The sequence below is a fragment of the Rhineura floridana genome, chromosome 7 (genome assembly GCF_030035675.1).
Source record: "Rhineura floridana isolate rRhiFlo1 chromosome 7, rRhiFlo1.hap2, whole genome shotgun sequence".
Lineage (NCBI taxonomy): Eukaryota > Metazoa > Chordata > Lepidosauria > Squamata > Rhineuridae > Rhineura > Rhineura floridana.
Genome location: NC_084486.1, coordinates 101,262,190 through 101,280,253, shown reverse-complemented (window position 1 = coordinate 101,280,253; position 18,064 = coordinate 101,262,190). Strand labels below are relative to the sequence as shown.

The following is an 18,064-nucleotide window of genomic DNA, read 5'->3' as shown; positions in this document are numbered from 1 at the left end:
TAACAGCTTCAGGCTCTTCTTCAGATATGGTGCAAGCTGCCTCCCAGAGAAGCATTAGAGTTACTGGATTTCAATTATCCAGATCAATATGTAAGAGAATATGCAGTGGGCTGTTTAAGGCAGATGAGGTGAGTTTTCTGGGAACTTTATTTCAACAGTTGACTCAAAACGTTAAAATGTAACAACAACAACAAGACCCAATGACGTCCACCCTGAGTGAAATAAATCCTGCAAATTGAGCAGCAGACTGCCTCTCCAGGGTCCAGCTGTGGGCCAGGCTGTGATCCCAGTTTACTGATGGTATCAGTGGAATCAGAGTGGGTGGTCCTCCTTTAGGAAGTGGTATCTAGTGGAGACAGGAGAAGGCTTCCTTTGCTATCTAGGACAAATGCTGTTGAGAGCATTAGGAGAGGCACAGGGTAGGAGTCATAAAAAGTTGTCAGGTTTTAAAGGGTCCACCTAGAATATAAGGTATGACTAGATTTGTACACATTACTTGGCTGGAGAACTGCACTGAAGTAGAAATTTTGAAGGATGGCTATGTTTCAGTTCGCACATTGTTTCAGAAAGTACGAATTAGGTAGGTTCACCTTTAAATGTGAACTGAATTGAATTTCTCTTCCCCATCTCTATATCATAACACTAGTATCCTCTAGCTGCAATCCAAACATCAGAGAATAAGCTCCGCTGAACTCTGTAAAAATTACTTCTGAGTAAACCTGCTTAAAGACTGCAGTATCTTATGTCCAAATTGCTAGCGAGTGTTAAAAACTCTGTGGGTTTTCAAGAAGCTCCTAAGTTTTTTTTCTGATTATCTACTTAAAATATTTATGTGTTTAATGCCATTTTTGCTCCAGGGAAAAAACAGGCGATTACCATTTGCAGTGCTGCAATGTTCCTGTTTCCCTTGACTTCTCAAGAGTACTGCATGTGATGAATAGCATTTTTTATTTTCAAGGCTAGATTGTTAACAACATATTTTGACTTCCACGAAATGTAAACAATATGATTTGCTCTTTTAAGCTGATCTAGCTTCATAAACTGAACTAGTATTTCTGGTAGGGTTGTTCTTATGTTTCTGTGAATTCATTCTAGGCATATGCATTATTAACTCCTTGGTATGACCAAATAATGTAAAGCTTAAATAACATGCTTTTCAGGATAGCAATTTTTAACCAGCACACCACATGTTAAGTTTTGTGGTCACCTTTTTTGCTGAGCTGTATATAGAGCAGAAAAATCTCTTAAATAATAGTGACCTATTTAGTAATTTAGGAATGTTTTTTTGTTTTATCACCTGTAATAATTATTCCTTGTTCAATTGAAAGAACAAAGAACATTTTCTCTTTAGGAAAAAAAAATCATTGTTTCTCATATCCATTTGAACCCAAACAGCTGTAAGCTAGCATTTTTCATAGAAGTGGCAAGCAGAGGAAAGTCAGAAGGCAGTTACTGAATTTGCCTGACAATCGTAAGACAAATTCAAATGACTGATAATTATCTTTGAGCATCCACCAGAAACATCTGTTATGAATGTTAATGAATATTGCTGCTGTTGAAATCCTTCCAGCATCTTGCAGGCAGTTTTTATCCTTTATTTTTATTCATTCTCTTTATTAATTGTACATCTTCTATTTGTCTCATAAATCAAGAACGTTTCTAATTGATGCATTTCATGCTGAGAATTTCCCTCCCTTTCATCTAATGCATTTTCCTACAATTAAGCTAGTTACTTGGGTTTTCTTTATCTTCTTCCAGTGATGAAGAACTTTCTCAGTATCTTCTGCAGCTTGTGCAAGTATTGAAATATGAACCTTTTCTCGACTGTGCTCTCTCCAGGTTCCTGCTAGAGAAAGCACTGGCAAATAGGAGGATAGGACAGATGCTGTTTTGGCATTTGAGGTAAGGCTAGTTCATATATTGACATACACACACATAAATTATCTCTGTTGCACAGAAATCATGTAGCAAACCACTGATCCCATGATGTTAGTCCCCATGAAATTTGTTCCATTCTTTGTTTATTTATACATTATATCAGAAAAATTGAAAAATGCACAATCTCATGTTTTGAGAGCAAGTTTCCTTGCCCTAATAGAAGTGATGAGTCAACGCAAGGAATCTAAATAGAGCTTCTAGGAAGAGTGTAGGAAAGCAGTGGTGGTGGTGGGAGGTTCTGCTCACCGCCTTAGCTGAATGGTAGTGCGTGTGCTTTGCATGCAAAAGATTCCAGGTTCAATCTCAGTGTCTCCAGGTGAGGCTGGGAAAGACTCCCATGTTAAGTCCTAGAGTGTCACTGCCAGTGAGTGTCCATAATATTGAGCTAGATGGACCAACATTCTGACAGGGTATAAGGCAGCTTCCTATATTCCTGTCCCATCAACCCCAGCCAGTCACTGCTCCTCTGATATTAGTTACTACTACCCCTTCCAACTTGATTTCCACTTATTTTTTTTTAAAAGTCCAGGTCATAATAAAAAAAACTTCATAGAATCATAGAAAAGTAGAGTTGGAAGGGGCCTATAAGGCCATCAAGTCCAACCCCTGCGCAATGCAGGAATCCAAATCAAAGCATTCCTGACAGATGGCTGTCCAGCTGCCTCTTGAATGCCTCCAGTGTCGGAGAGCCCACTACCTCTCTAGGTAATTGGTTCCATTGTCATATGGCTCTAACAGTTAGGAAGTTTTTCCTGATGTTCAGTCGAAATCTGGCTTCCTGCAACTTGAGCCCATTATTCTGTGTCCTGCACTCTGGGATGATCAAGAAGAGATGCCTGCCCTCCTCTGTGTGACAACCTTTCATGTACTTGAAGAGTGCTATCATATCTCCCCTCAGTCTTCTCTTCTCCAGGCTAAACATGCCCAATTCTTTCAGTCTCTTCTCATAGGGCTTTGTTTCCAGTCCCTGATCATCCTTGTTGCCCTCCTCTGAACCTGTTCCAGTTTGTCTGCATCCTTCTTGAAGTGCGGAGACCAGAACTGGACACAGTATTCAAGATGAGGCCTAGCCAGTGCTGAATAGAGGAGAATACTTCACGCGTTTGGAAACTATGCTTCCAAACATATGCAGCCTAATATAGCATTTGCCTTTTTTGCAGCCACATCACACTGTTGGCTCATATTCAGCTTGTGATCAACGACAATTCCAAGATCCTTCTCACATGTCGTATCGCTGAGCCAAGTATCCCCCATCTTATAACTGTGCATTTGGTTTCTTTTTCCTAAGTGTAGAACTTTGCATTTGTCCCTGTTGAATTTCATTCTGTTGTTTTCAGCCCAATGCTCCAGCCTATCAAGGTCCCTTTGAATTTTGTTTCTGTCTTCCATAGTATTAGCTATGCCCCCCAATTTTGTATCATCTGCAAATTTGATAAGCATGCTCTGTACCTCCTCATCCAAGTCATTAATAAAAATGTTGAAGAGCACTGGGCCCAGGACCGAACCCTGTGGTACCCCACTCGTTACTTCTGCCCAGTTTGAGAAGGAACCATTGATAAGCACTCTGAGTATGATTCTGCAGCCAACTGTGGATCTACCTGATAGTTGTTCCATCCAGCCCACATTAAGCTAGCTTGCTAATCAGAATATCATGGGGCACTTTGTCAAAGGCTTTGCTGAAGTCGAGGTATATTATGTTCACAGCATTCCCACAGTCTACAAGGGAGGCTACCCGGTCAAAGAATGAGATAAGATTAGTTTGGCGGGATTTGTTCTTCATAAATCCATGTTGGCTCCTAGTAATCACTGCATTGTTTTCAAGGTGCTTACAGATTGACTGCTTTATAATCTGCTCCAGAGTTTTTCCAGGGATTGATGTTAGGCTGACTGGTCTGTAGTTCCCCGGTTCCTCCTTTTTGCCTTTTTTGAACATTGGGACAACATTAGCTCTCCTCCAGTCATCCGGTACTTCACCAGTCCTCCATGATTTCATAAAGATAATAGACTGCGGTTCTGAGAGTTCTTCAGCCAGTTCCTTCAATACTCTAGGATGCAGTTTATCAGGCACTGCCGATTTGAACTCATTCAAAGTGATTAGGTATTCCTTGACCATTGGTCTATCAATCTCAAGCTCCAATCTTGCCCCTTCTACTTCATGATTCCTGGGAGGGTCACAGATCCTTTTCTGGGAGAAGACTGAGCCAAAGTAGGAATTGAGCACTTCTGCCTTTTCTTTGTCATCTGTTATCATTTTGCCAGTAGCTGTACCACCATTTCTTTTCTCTGTCTTTTACTATGGACATATCTGAAGAAAGCTTTTTTGTTGCTTTTGGCATCCCTCGCTAACCTCATTTAGTCCAGCATCCCATTCACACAGGGGCCAGCCAGTTGCTTATGGAAACCCCCAAGCAGGACCTGTATGCAAGAGTACTCTCCCCTCCTGTGGGTACTAGCAACTGGTATTCAGAAGCATCATGCCTCCTACTATGGAGGCAGAGAATAGCCATCATGGCTAGTAGCCATTGATAGCCTTATCCTCCATAAATTTGTCTAATTCTCTTTGAAAGCCATCAAATTTGCTGGCCATCACTGGCTCTTGTGGGAGTAAATTCCATAGCTGAACTATGTGCTGTGTGAAGAAGTACTTTGTTTTGTCTGTTCTGAGTTGTCCAACATTCAGCTTCATTGAATGTCCAGAAGTTCTAGTGGTACGAGAAAGAGAAAAACCTTTATCCACTTTTTCCATGCCATACATAATTTTATACACTTTTCTCATGCCACCTTTTACCTTTTCTCTAAACTAAAAGGCCCCAAATGCTGCAATCTTTCCTCATAGTGGAGTCACTCCATCCTCCTGATCATTTTGGTTGTCCTTCTCTGAACCTTTTCCAGCTCTACAATATCCTTTTTGAGGTGAGGCAACCAGAACAGTACACAGTATTACAAATGTGGCCACACCATAGATTTATACAATGGCATTATGATATCGGCAGCTTTCTTTTCAATACCTTTCCTAATGATCCCTAGCATGGAATTTGCCTTTTTTACAACTGCCATACACTGGATCGACATCTTCATTGAGCTCTCCACTACAACCCCAAGGTCTCGTTTCTGGTCAGTCACCACCAGTTCAGACCCCATGAAATTAAGGTTTTTTGCACCAATATACATAACTTTACACTTGTTTACATTGAATTGCATTTGCCATCAGCATGCAGAATGTAGCCCCCCATTACAGACATAAGAAGCGTTGACATCATGTTAACAATAAAACAGAAGGCTTGCTTGCATGATCAAACAGAATGTAGTTTGTCTCATTTTTTAAGATACCCGAGAGAAATTCTGCTAATATGAATTTTTCATGCTTTTTTTTGGGGGGGGGGTCACCTCAAGCATACCTGTGGAAGTGGAACCTCAGTGGTTTCCTTTCATAGTTTTCCCATGATGTCTCAAGCATGTAAGAGGGCTTTCTTTTTCCTTAGCTGAATCTCTAATCAATTTGTATCCCCCAGTTTTGGGCTCAAAGGCAGTAAAGCAGCTTGGGGAAAGCTCTGCCTTGCTGCTAGATGAAGTTTCCACTTGCCAACTTTTGGCTTGTTCTCTGCCTTCCAAGGAGAAACCATTCTAGCCTGTCTATAGTAAAATAAGAGAGTGGAAGGGCATCGTTTGATGCATGAGAAAGAGAGTTCTTCAGATCTCCTCTTCCGCATATGCTCCTCTCCGCTGGTCTTGGTCCCACAGTGAACTGCAGCAAGGAAGGACTTAGGAAAGACATTTGAGTGGTGCAGGAGGGGGCTCTGCAGCCTGTCAGGAATCCATCTGTCTGGCTTCAGTGCAACAATGATCTCTTCTACTGCAATATAAGCCACAAATGTAGGGGGAAAGGGGGAAAAACCCTCCTAGATGGACAGGTGCCTGCCAAAACATTTGATTCTCACACATATTTGCTTTGGGCTGTAGCAAATCCAGTAGCAATAATAACTGAAGGCAAAGAAGCCCAAATTTAAAGATGTGAATTTGGAGAGTCCTTACTCTTACCTTTTAGTTAAAAGTCAAAGTTGCCCACCCTGCCCTTATGCCCATGAGGGGTACCAGTCCTTTGAGCCCACTGTCCTCCCACAGTCTATACGTACAGATGCATACACTCTTACCTCACATAGCTCCCACACAATGGCATTCTTCCCGGTCCTTCTCATGGTGTAGCATATGCTGTGCTAGCAGATAGGATAATTCTGCCATTGCTGTCAGCTCTCTCCCTTTGCAAAGCAACTCTTTATGTCAATGGGATGGTTAGTCAAGGTGGGAAAACAGAAGACTTCTAAACCTCCTTCTTCTTCCCACCTGCACTATTTAACTCTGTAACAAGCAGCAGATACAGGAATCTAAAGCCTGTTTCTTGGCTTTGGTGGAAGTTTTTCTCAAGCTGACATTTTAGTGCTGCTTATAAGAACAGAATCTCACCATTAAAACAGGATTTCCTTTTTTCTCATTGGGTGCTATTCAATGCTAGTCCTATTCAGAGAAGACCCACTGAAGTTAATAGTCATGGCTAATTTAGACCCAGTACTTTCAATGGGTCTACTCTGAGTAGGACTTAGTTGACAACAACCCATTGTTATATATTTAACTGAATTCATCACAAGACTCATGTCTACACATTTTTATTTCTTTTTAGAGGGATGGATGATTTGAAAGCCAAGATGCTTAACTTTGGGACTAGGATCAACAGTTGTTTTGCACAAGAGTTGTATCGTGCTATCCCATGTGAAAAAGTACATACACACTTGACTTTGCATTTGTTTATTTTTAAAACATTAATGATGTGATCTATTTGTTGCAAATACAGCACATAGTTACTTCCATCATACAACCCCTTAAAAATAGAATGGCTGTAAGAGAGAGATTCATACATGGAGGGGTTTTTGTCTTGTCTTGCAGATCAGAAGTGCACATACCTGCAATTTCAGTCCAGTTTGGTGTGATACTTGAAGCTTACTGCCGTGGAAGCATTGCTCACATGAAAGTACTCTCCAAACAGGTATTTCTTACTTTGAATCCTTACCTTTAGGTTACTCCTGTAATTCAGTTGCTTGTGCAGCATACTTGATGCATGACATTTTTTTCTGCAGGCAATCCCCTTTACTGAACATGCTTAGCAGTATGGGGATTAGTTCTGTGTGGTGTTACGTTATGTCTGGTAGCCATTTAATTTGTGCACTGCACCTGCCAACAAGGTGCATATCTCTTAAGAAGAATGGCTGACCTCTACTACATTCATACCGCTTAATCTGTATGTTTTGTTTCTTTGCTAGAGAAAATTGACTAATATGCTGAAGCACCAGTTTAGCACTGTGAATCAGGGGCGTCACTACCGGGGTGCGGAGGGTGCGGCCCGCACCCGGGTGTCACCATGAGGGGGGTGACACCCAGAGCCACCCCACGCCATTGCCCGGCAAGGCTGCTCCAACTCCTCGGAGGCGGGCGGGCAGGCGAGCGCGGGAGCAGCGTTGGCGGGGCAAGGGAGGCGCGCCAGCGTTCCCAGGCCTTCTCCGGCAGGGTGCCCCTCCGGCGTGTGCCCTCCCAGGGGCATGGAGGGGGTGGGTGGCCTCGAGTGCGCATGCGTGCATGTGCGCGCGCAAGCCCAGCCACCTCGTCCATGCCCCTGGGAGGGCGCGCACCGGAGGTCTGCACCCTCCTGCTAGTGACGCCGCTGCTGTGAATGTTAACAGTTTCATGGTAAGACTCTGCAAACCCAGCTTTTAATGAGTGAATGCAGGGAAATCGTTAATACAGAATTTGTTGCAACACATACACAATCCATCCACTATTTCTCCTCCCAGTTCACAAAAATAAATGCAAAATGATTAGTATATTTATTATAGAAAAAGACAGTTGTGTGTACTCTCCCCCCTCTTTTCAAAGTCACAAAGAAAATCTAAATTAAACAAAAAAGCTCCTCAAAGTAGGAAACACTCCTTATTGCTTCTCTAGTTAGCTGTGGCCTTCAGGGAAATAGATTTGAGCATGTTCGGAACCAGGCTAAGGCTGTTCTTGAAGTAGGCCTGAGTCCTCCCTAAACTCCTTGACTCCTCCCTAATTTGCTGTGCTGGATAAGCTTCATAGCAAGAGATGGAGTAGAAGCCTTCCTAGTAGGGCAAATGGGTGCCATGATGTTTAAAACCAGGTGTCTTGGCCATAATCAGGAGTTTAAGCAGTCAGGGCTGCACATTCCGACTCTGTCCTTTTGCCTTATGCTTAAACAGCACCTAGCACAGCAGTGGTATTCTTTGCATCTGTGTAATACAAAGAAGCAGTAATCTTTGCTAAGTCAATTGTAAAATGTTGCTGTTTATAGTTGATTTGAGAGTTGGCAAAAATAGCACTTTTAGATGTGTGCTTTTTTGTTATTAGTTAATGGAATTCAGTAGTTCTAATGGAATCTGCACTGCCAAAGAAAATTACTTCGCTTTGGAGTATTGAAAAGGTTATCTTTTTTACAATCTTTTTTTTTTTCAATACTTCAGTGAACTCCTAAAAAGGAATGGGAGTCTTAGATTTATTTCAGCAATGGGATTTGGGGTTGTGACATTTTCTGTGGACTTTAGAGGAAGTGCGTGTCAGGGCAATCAAAGAAGGGGTGAAAAAAAAATCCCAACTGTGCAAACACGGAAGAAATACAAAGTAGAAATACTTCACAAAAAGTTCCTGTTTGTACAGCACAGGTTGCATTTTGTTCCCTTGTCGCTGATGTTTGCACAGCTCCTGGAATTGTGGAAATGCAGGGAGCTTTTGGTTTTGACAGATGGCTGACCTGACAGGTCTCTGCTGCCTCTTTTCTATAATCAAACTCCATACAGCTTCCACAGCATCCTGCCTGGCATGAATCAGCTAATCTGTAAGAAAGTTTCAGCCCTTAAACCATGCCTGTAACATTAAGGTAATTTTTTACAGGACAGAAATAGTGATAAATATTAAAGTGAATCAGTGCAGGTGACTAAGAAGCTCCAGGCATATAGAAAATCTGTACAGCCTGCTGCCTCAAATTTAGTTTGTTTAATAGTAAGGGAATCAATATATAGTAAAGCTCTAGAGAGCTATATGACACAGTGTTAACACTTAATGATTGTAAGGGTATTCCATCTGCTTCCTTCTATAAACTCCCACCAGTAAGGAGATGACAGTTTAACAAAATTGGGAGAAACAACAAAGCAGTAAGTACAGCAGGATCTGTGTTAGTGACCTATGTTTGCCAAAAACTAAGACTATTTTGGCTTGGATCTAGGATGTAACTTTCCTCTAGGTTTTGAAGACAGAAGAACAGGGAAAAACACTCAAGCATGCATCTGAATAAATGGAATGGGCAAAATATGTGTCTGATCATGACAGGCATGGTGGCAGAAGCTTCAGCCACTTTTTTGAACCCAGTCTAGCTAGGTAGGTGTCCTTTTCACATTAAAAAAGTCTCATGGTGCTAACTGTATAATCTTGAAGACCTAGCACCGCATGGGCAGTACCAATAATGGGGGTCCTTCTGATGTCATTGCTGCCCAGCCACAATCTAGAGTGACTATTGGATAGTAAGAAGCTATATGATAATGCCTCACCCACATGGTGCTGGTCCTCTAAATGTTGCAGCAGTTATGTGAAAAAGCTACTGTAAAGGGCACTGTAGATATGAATGATAAAAGATGTTTCTGTATGTGTGTGGTTTGTAACCTTTTAGGGAATTGTGAGCTGGGATAGGGATAGGGTTCACTGCCTGGTTCCAATCTGCTTGCATTCTGATAGTCCATCATTTAATCCCACTCTGCCATTTTTTTGTTCTTACTTGCTGATTCGATTTGCATTGGATCCATTCTTGGATGATTCTATTTGCGGTATATTTTATTTATTTTTTTGGTGGCCAAAATTTTGTAGTTATCAAAGTCAGGAGCCATGAAGGTCTCCTCTCAAGGTATTATAATGTATGTTTATTTATTTATTATTTATTTATTATTTGATTTATGTCCTGCCCTTCCTCCCAGCAGGAGCCCAGGGCAGCATGTTATGTATGTATAGTATGTATAACATATGTATGTTAAATGTCTGTATATGCGTTGTTCATCTATTCTTTACCAAAGTCGGTTACCTCTAAAGGGCTCCAGTAATTGCAACAAGTGCTTTCCGAATGCCAAGGCAAAAGCCTCAGAGATTACCTGACTGGAGCCAAATGGTGTCAGGCTTATGAATGGGTTACCCTTTACCCTTAGGATGATCTAGATTCAAAATTGGCTTCATTGGGAACATTTCTGTAAAATACTAAGGTTCCTGAAATTTGGGGTAGTGAGGGGGTGTGAGAACAGAGAAAAATGGGGCTAAAGAATGAACCCAGGAGGCTTCACGGCACGGGTATTTGCAAGTACGATGAAATGCGGTTTTAAATTGGCTAATTGAAGCTGCTTTTCCTTGTTAGCAACACCCAGGCCTTGGTGAGAGGTTGATTGACAACAAGCGACGGAGGTCACAAGGGCATGAAACGCTGGCTTCTTAATGGAAATGTGCCATTTATGGAGTATTATGAAAATAACTCAACGTAAAATGGGGGGGGGAGTTCAAAAGAATACATTCATGCTGATTTACAGCTGTGGCCACAGAATCCATGCCAATTACAGCCACAGCCCACAGCAAAAAATAGGTGCCGGTCTGAAAGGATGGTGAACTATCAAATTCAGCTGGAATCCGGTGCCAGGTGCGATTTGGCGGATATTCTGCCCCATCCCTAGCTAGGAGACAGGTAATCATGAGTAAGATGATGTTTGCAATGATCATACCAAATACAGCTTTTTACCTTTTGACATAAGGAACTGCATACTGCTATTAAATTAATACAAGGAGAATGCTCAAGGAAACCCAGCAAAACAGAAATTAAGACCTAACCCTGATTTTCCCAAAACATTACAAACTCAGTGTTACCACTTGCAGCAATCAAAAACTGCTGCTCAGCTTAACATTTTAATGCTTTGCCTAGTGTCTGAACTAAAAGTAAAGGAATCAGTTGGTGTGGTAGCTTGAGTCATTGAACTTGAAAAGACAATCTGCACATCCCGGATTCAAGACTGCTGTATGTTTGGGATGCCATATTTATTTTGCTGGAAAAGCAAAATTGCTGAGAGTAAGAAGTGCCAGCGTGCATTATGCCTTCAGGTTTTAAGCAGATATATATGGAAGACATTGGGGGAAGCATTAAATCATTCATTGGGGAGGGGGACAAAATTAAATCCCAAAATCAGGAATGCAATGTTTTCTACAAGATTGTTAGCACTGTCAGAAACTAGGTGCATTGAAGTTAGTTTTGTCAATGTAAAAATTAATATCTGCCATCTTGATTACCCATTAACTTAGATTTTTATCTTACAAAGATTTAGTAATCACAATCTATTTTGGATGTTTTATCTAAATATCTATTTCAGGTTGAAGCATTGAATAAGATGAGAACTTTGAATAGCCTAATAAAACTGAATGCCATGAAGCAAAGCAGAGCCAAAGGAAAAGACACAATGCACACCTGTTTAAAACAAAGAGCATACAAAGAAGCCTTTTCCAATCTCCAGTCCCCTCTGAATCCTTCTGTTTTACTTTCAGAACTGTAGTAAGTGAAGTGGTCTCTCGCTTTTGTGTATATTGTAGCTCTTATGTGGAAACAGACAGGCAGAAGGTTCTTGCTCTTTGACTTCCTTGGGCTGTATTGCTCGGCAGACTTGTTGGCACACAAGGCAGCATGTCTTCATGTGGCTGACACTCCCTCCAATGCGCCCCGGCTGTGTAAGCAGATCTCTGACTTCCTAAGGTTAAGATGCCAATTTTAGTTTGGACTAAAGATTTTTGTGATTAACCTTTGAAACTGAAAACATGTTCTCATCATATCTCAGATAATAATGAGCCATCTTTAAATTTAAACTAGCAGTGTCTGACTCGCTGGTCAAAATATATAGTCAATTATATTTAAAAATGAAACCTGCTGGTTTAAGATCAGAGTTGAGGCTATTTCATGTTGGCTCAAGCTTTACAAAGCTGAGAAGCTGAAAGCTAAGTTTGATGCCTTAACAGATGTGCTCCGTGATCAGCAGTGTTGTTATGCAGTGTGTTCTTGCTTACAACTTATCCTCCACGAATCCAAACTTTGCCTTGCTCTTTCAAAACCCAATCCATATGAGGAGGATAGAATGCCTGGGACCAGCAAAGATGCCCTGTGTTGTCCTGTTCCTTGATTGCTTTATGAAGTAGAGAGTCTTAGGGTACAATCCTGTATGTATTTACACTGGGATGAGGGGAGTTAGGATATGGCAGATTTCTGGCTAAGGCAGCTGGATCCTGGCTATGCTGGATTAAGTCCCTCATCCCGGTTCAGACACAGTTCAGATGACAAAATCCTACCCCTCCCAGCTCAGCCAAGCCTGGTGTAAGTTAAGCTGATGTGAGTCCCCAAAAGGGGTGTTCCGGGGTGGGGCAGGACTTGAGGGGAGGGGAGACATATGCCATATCCTACATCCATTCAACTCGGACTTGTGACCTCCAGTCCGGGCATAAGATAAACTGGGAAAAGGAGTGGTCTAAGTAAAAATACCCCATTGCCTTGTTTTTTGCTGCTTTTTTCCTTTCTACTGGGTTCATTCTCCCCTCACAAGGGCTCCTGAATGGAGTTAGGATCTGGCATACTTTAAGGCGGCGCAACTACAGCCAGCTTAAGGTATGCCAGCTTCCATGATGTAGGATTGCTCTGCACCTGTATTACTAGAGGAATCCTGTAAGTTGGCCCATGGTTGTTTGTCACAGCTGGCAGGTTCAGTGCTAAGTCATTGGGAGCAGTACTAGCCTCACCCCAGCTGCATCAGAGGAGTCCCCCATCTCCCACTCTTTAACCCATACTTCCAGCTGCTGAAGTAATAAACCATCCAAAAAGGTTGAGCCATTGCACCACACAGATATTTCATAACTAAAGGAATAGGCATTACACATAGCACTCACTAGGTGGGTCCCTCTGAATACATTGTACTCCTGGCAAAAGTTTAGCTTCACTGTTGCTCTTAGCTGTGTATGATATTTTGCCAGTACTTGTTTTGTATAGACTTTAACAGGACAGGAAAACTCTAACTTTTGAACTGCTGATCAAAACTTCACTAAACCAATGAAAGCATGTGCTCCGCAAGAAGCCTGAATGAAGTACATCAGTAGTTTTCATCAAAATGGGAAAAAATATGATATACTTTCTTAAAAACTTGGGGGAAAGGGGTCAGTGTCAGTTTTCAGCACTTTTTCACTTAATGTATTTTTGGCCATTTTTATTGGATCAGTTTGAAATTTGGTGCTTGCATAGACATCATCAGGCAGATGCATGCCAAGTATCAAATCATTAGCCTAACAGATGCCATGTTTACAAGCTATAGAATCTTGAGGCTTATAACGATGGCACTTTGTTTTTGCTACTCATCTTAACTATAGGAGCATGTGCTCCTATAATTGCTTATAAGTAGCAACATATGTGGCAGCATATTTCTTTTACCACAGTAAGTTTGCCATGGCTTGATTAACCATTTAACATAAAACTAAGTTTAAAAGTTGGCTGAAGTATATACAAAGAATAAAATGTATTTTCTAAGTTGATATGGCCCCTTTTTTACAGGTCTTGGAGCTGGTGGTTGTCAGATATAGATCCAAAATCTATAATGTAGCATGCCAATTTGCCAGTGTAGTTTATACCATATCAAGAAAATGAAAGACATTTGTCCAAGTTGTATGTTCTGTTACCTTCAGAATTATTTTATCCTGCTACATTTTTGTGGCTTGTTAATCTCCCCGACTGAATTTCTTTGTTACACTTTGGTCTAGTGTGGAGAAATGTAAATACATGGACTCTAAAATGAAGCCTTTATGGATAGTATACAATAACAAAGTGTTTGGCAGTGATCTGGTGGGGATCATCTTTAAAAATGGAGATGGTAAGTAAACTAACATATTTTCTACTGCAGTTCCCATTATTCTTAACCAGTGACCACCGTGCTGGCTGAGGTTGATAAAAGTCAGAACCGCAGGTTCCCCATGCCTGTAGCAGATGTTTAAACAAATTTCCTTGAAGTAACTTGGGTTTATTGCAGTACACATAGCACTGTTTAGTCTTTAATTCAAATAATTTCATTCCAATTATTTGATAAAATCATGTCTTCCTATTTTGCAGATCTACGGCAAGACATGTTGACACTTCAGATGTTACGCCTGATGGATTTACTTTGGAAAGAGGCTGGTCTAGATCTCCGGTAAGAGTGCCCACAGTTGGTAGATTTCTTGGCAAGCTGTTGTTTTTCAGATGTATATAATTAGACTATGAACATGTTGGATGCTACATACAAATGGCAAAGAATGGTGCTGCATTTTTTAATATTACTTGTTTTAGATACTTGGTAGGGTATGAAATTAGCTCTACATGATGTCTGCTTTACTGTCTGATTCTATACGTTTGTGTTAGTTTTGGCAGTGCAAATAATGGCTACGGCTTGAACAGAGTATGGCTTTATGTAAGGGGAAATTCATTGTTGGGTGCTTTAGGAATATATGAAGCTGCCTTATACCAAGTCAAACCATTGTTCCATTTATCTCAGTATTGTCTTCACTGACTGGCAGCCGCACTCCAAGGTTTCAAGCTGAGAACATTCCCATCTCTACCTGGAGATGTTGGGGATTGAACCTGCGGCTTTCTGCATGCAAAGCAGATGCTCTTCCATTGAGCTACAACCCTGCCCCTACAGCCCTTCCACTTTGCTATAAGGAAGTAATAATAATAATAATAAATTTTATTTTTAAGTCGCCTATCTGGCTGCAACAACGGCCACTCTAGGCGACGTACATAAAAAGATAAAAGGATAAAAATACAACATTTAACCAGAACAACAGTCGATCAAAATCTAAAACCGCCCATCTGTACAGCTAACCCTAGTCCACCCCAGCAATCCTGTATGCCTGCCTGAATAGCCAGGTCTTTAAGGCTTGGCGGAAGCCTACCAGGGAGGGGGCATGGCGAAGATCATAAGGCAGGGAGTTCCAGAGGGTGGGGGCCACAATTGAAAATGCCCTCTCTCTGGTCCGCACCAGCCTAGCTGATTTAACTGGTGGGACCGAGAGAAGGTCTTGCATGGCTGATCTTGTCAGACGGCATATTTGGTGATGTTGGAGGCGCTCCTTCAGATAAACTGGTCCGAAACCGTAAAGGGCTTTAAAGGTTAACACCAACACCTTGAATTGGGCCCAGTACACAACTGGTAACCAGTGTAGTTCTTCTAACACCGGAGTGATGTGATCACAGCGACGGCTGTTTTTAATTAAATGTGCTGCCGCATTCTGTACCAGCTGGAGTTTCCGGACCGTTTTCAAGGGTAACCCAACGTAGAGCGCATTACAGTAGTCTAAGCGAGAGGAGACCAGGGCATGTACTACCCGTAATAAACTAGTTTCCTCTTGTCCCTAGCAGCATAGGTATTACATAGTAGGGATGTCCATGACCTTCTATCCTCTCTTAGCCTACCATGTGTTGTCGGTGTTATTCTATGACACCATTATTTGTGCTGTCAATATTTGAACACTAGCTAAATGCCCACCGTTGGGGGAGGGCCTGCATATTGGAAGGATATCTTGGAGGCAATGCATCTCTCTGCACAGCAACATATTTCAACCTTTTCTAGGATCATTGTAAGCAAGGGCCGGGCCAGAGTTGGTGCACAGTTTTCTTTTTCCTAATAGAAGTGAGTGATAACCATTTATTTTTACGGCAGAAAATATAGGGGGTACACTTGGCAACAAGATTGGGGCAAGGATCTTGGCTTGGATTCTATTCATAGAATTTTTCTGGTTGTTATAAACATATATCTGTCATATAGTGTACAAATATTTGAACAAAATCAAAATGCATGCATGAATCTGGCATCCTGTTCCTACAATTGGGTGGTTTCCACTTCCCCCCCCACACACACAGTCATTTCCCTCTATTAATCATCACTTTTTACATACCAAAATATCTGCTTTCTGAGGCAGCTAACAATATTTTAAAACTCAAAACCCAAATCAATCCAATTTAACATCAGAACAGCAAAACTCACAAAAAGAAAGAATCCAGTACAGGGGCTCAGGGGAAAACCCTTTCCACTCTCAGGGAACCCTGAACATGGCCTGAATCAGGATAGCATTCACCCCAATAGCAACGAGCTATGAACAAACATCTCCCAATAGGGAATTTCAGAGTTCTGGAACCACTGTTAAAATAATGCCTTATCCTAGCAGCAGTCACAACATCTTTCAAATGGTGAGGGACCCAAAGCAGGGCCTTTGTTAAAGATCTTAAAGAACAGGTAGGTATCAGGGCTGGGCAGTGGGCATCTGAAGTGCTTTCTAGGAATGTGTACCATAGGCTGTCCCTTGCTTCCTTGTCCTCAATTTCTTATATAAACGTAATACTATGTCTTGACATAATATGGCTCTATTCATTCTCTTTATTTTCTTTGGGTTTTTTAAAATCCATTTACTCAGTCATTGTTTCATCTCTGTAATTGTGCAAGGCTTGAAATTTTAGTTGCTACTGTGTGCATTGTTTTATGAGGATAGAAACTACTCCTAACACACCAGATGGTGATCCTGAGCTCATATCTTAAATATTTTTTGTGGGAGTTGAACAAACAGAATGAGCTTCAGACACACAGCAATAGCCCACACAGATAGGAGAGACAGTTATAAACCAGTGACCCATCAGGCAAATATGCTATTCACGAGAAGGTTCTCTTTAATTATGTCTCTAATATCAGAAGAATTTAAAAGATAAATTAGTTCAGGAAGTTGGTAGTTTTCTTTAAGGTAAACAAATGAGTGCTTATTTGTTCTGAAGTCATATATTGATTTACCATCTCTTTTGGTAACAGGAGAAATATTTGGATTTTTTTTATTTTACAAATAACGTGGACTAGGGTAGGGTCTCCCTCTTTGGCAGCTATAAAAAAAATAATTGATCAGGCATTTTGTATTTGCTGCCTCCTTAATGTAAGGTGGAGCTTATAAATCCAGCCCACACATCTCGTTTGGCAATCAGCGCTGAATTTGCAAGAATTATTAGAAACGCTTTATCTGATTTGCTCTTATCTGAGGTTGCCTTAAGGAAATGGAATAGGATGAGGCTGTGCAAAGGTTGCTTTTTAAAATCTCTCAGGAAATGTTGGACCAGCTGTTACATTAAGTGCCTTATATGTCAATCTTTTTTTTAAAAACACACACACACACAAGTTTAAAAGTTTTTTTTAAAAGGAAATGGTGAACCACAGTGAAGAAAATGGACTGATATCAATTCCATCTTAAACCTTTGTGCTTATTTTTATACGTCATAATGAGGTCTATAAGAGAAATTTAAGTCAGTCAAAACCTACAGAGGTGCCTAGATATATTTTTATCCGGGGTGGAGAAAACAAGGGTGTGCCTTGCACAGTCTGCTTCCACTCAGGCTGATGTCATTGACCCATAGAGCCAGGAGAAAATTCAAGGGGATTCCTGCTGTTGGATTCCTCAAGAGCCACGTCAGCAGATACTTATCCAGGCTTTTCTTAAAACCTGCAGATGAGGGTTTTTTTCTCCATAGCAACATATAATATTGCTTCCCTCAAGATGCCTTGTGCTGCAGCTGCCATTAGCTACTCAGCATGGCCAATAGGGTTGATGGAAGCTGTAGTCCAAGAGCATCTGAAAGACCCCACATTGGGAGAAGCTGGTCTAAAATGATGATTGCATAAAAGCCAACATTTTCGATAGAGAGAGAGGCAGAGCAGAATGACCAAACCAGTCTGTAATTATTGGAACTGTGCAGTTGTATAATCTACTGAGAAAGTGGCATTCTCCAAGAATTCTCGGCCTGAGAATCTCTTCTGAATATCTGGCGCTTGGGTATTCCCCTCCAAGGAAGACAAAAGTTCTGAAGCTAAGGAGTCTACTGAATACTGTCAATCCTCAGTGTACCTGATCATTTTAGTATTTTAATTGAGCATCCTGAGGAATATGCTGTTAATGCAATATTCTACTGCATTACCAAAAACAGTCACTGCCTTGAGGAACAAGGTTCTTGTGA

The 18,064-nt window shown here is 41.2% G+C and overlaps 1 protein-coding gene across 9 annotated transcripts in view; it reads left to right on the top strand.

The window, feature by feature from the left end:
* PIK3CB (phosphatidylinositol-4,5-bisphosphate 3-kinase catalytic subunit beta) overlaps window positions 1–18,064 on the top strand; it is a 135,029-nt gene that overhangs the window by 93,719 nt on the left and 23,246 nt on the right. For 8 of the 9 annotated variants that reach the window (XM_061636735.1, XM_061636729.1, XM_061636731.1 and 5 more), the window contains 6 exons: window positions 7–128; window positions 1,759–1,902; window positions 6,877–6,976; window positions 11,388–11,566; window positions 13,804–13,913; window positions 14,150–14,228. In XM_061636735.1, coding sequence (XP_061492719.1) covers window positions 7–128; window positions 1,759–1,902; window positions 6,877–6,976; window positions 11,388–11,566; window positions 13,804–13,913; window positions 14,150–14,228 — 734 coding nt within the window. The remainder of the gene's footprint in view (window positions 1–6; window positions 129–1,758; window positions 1,903–6,876; window positions 6,977–11,387; window positions 11,567–13,803; window positions 13,914–14,149; window positions 14,229–18,064) is intronic. The other variant, XM_061636737.1, reaches the window with a different exon arrangement.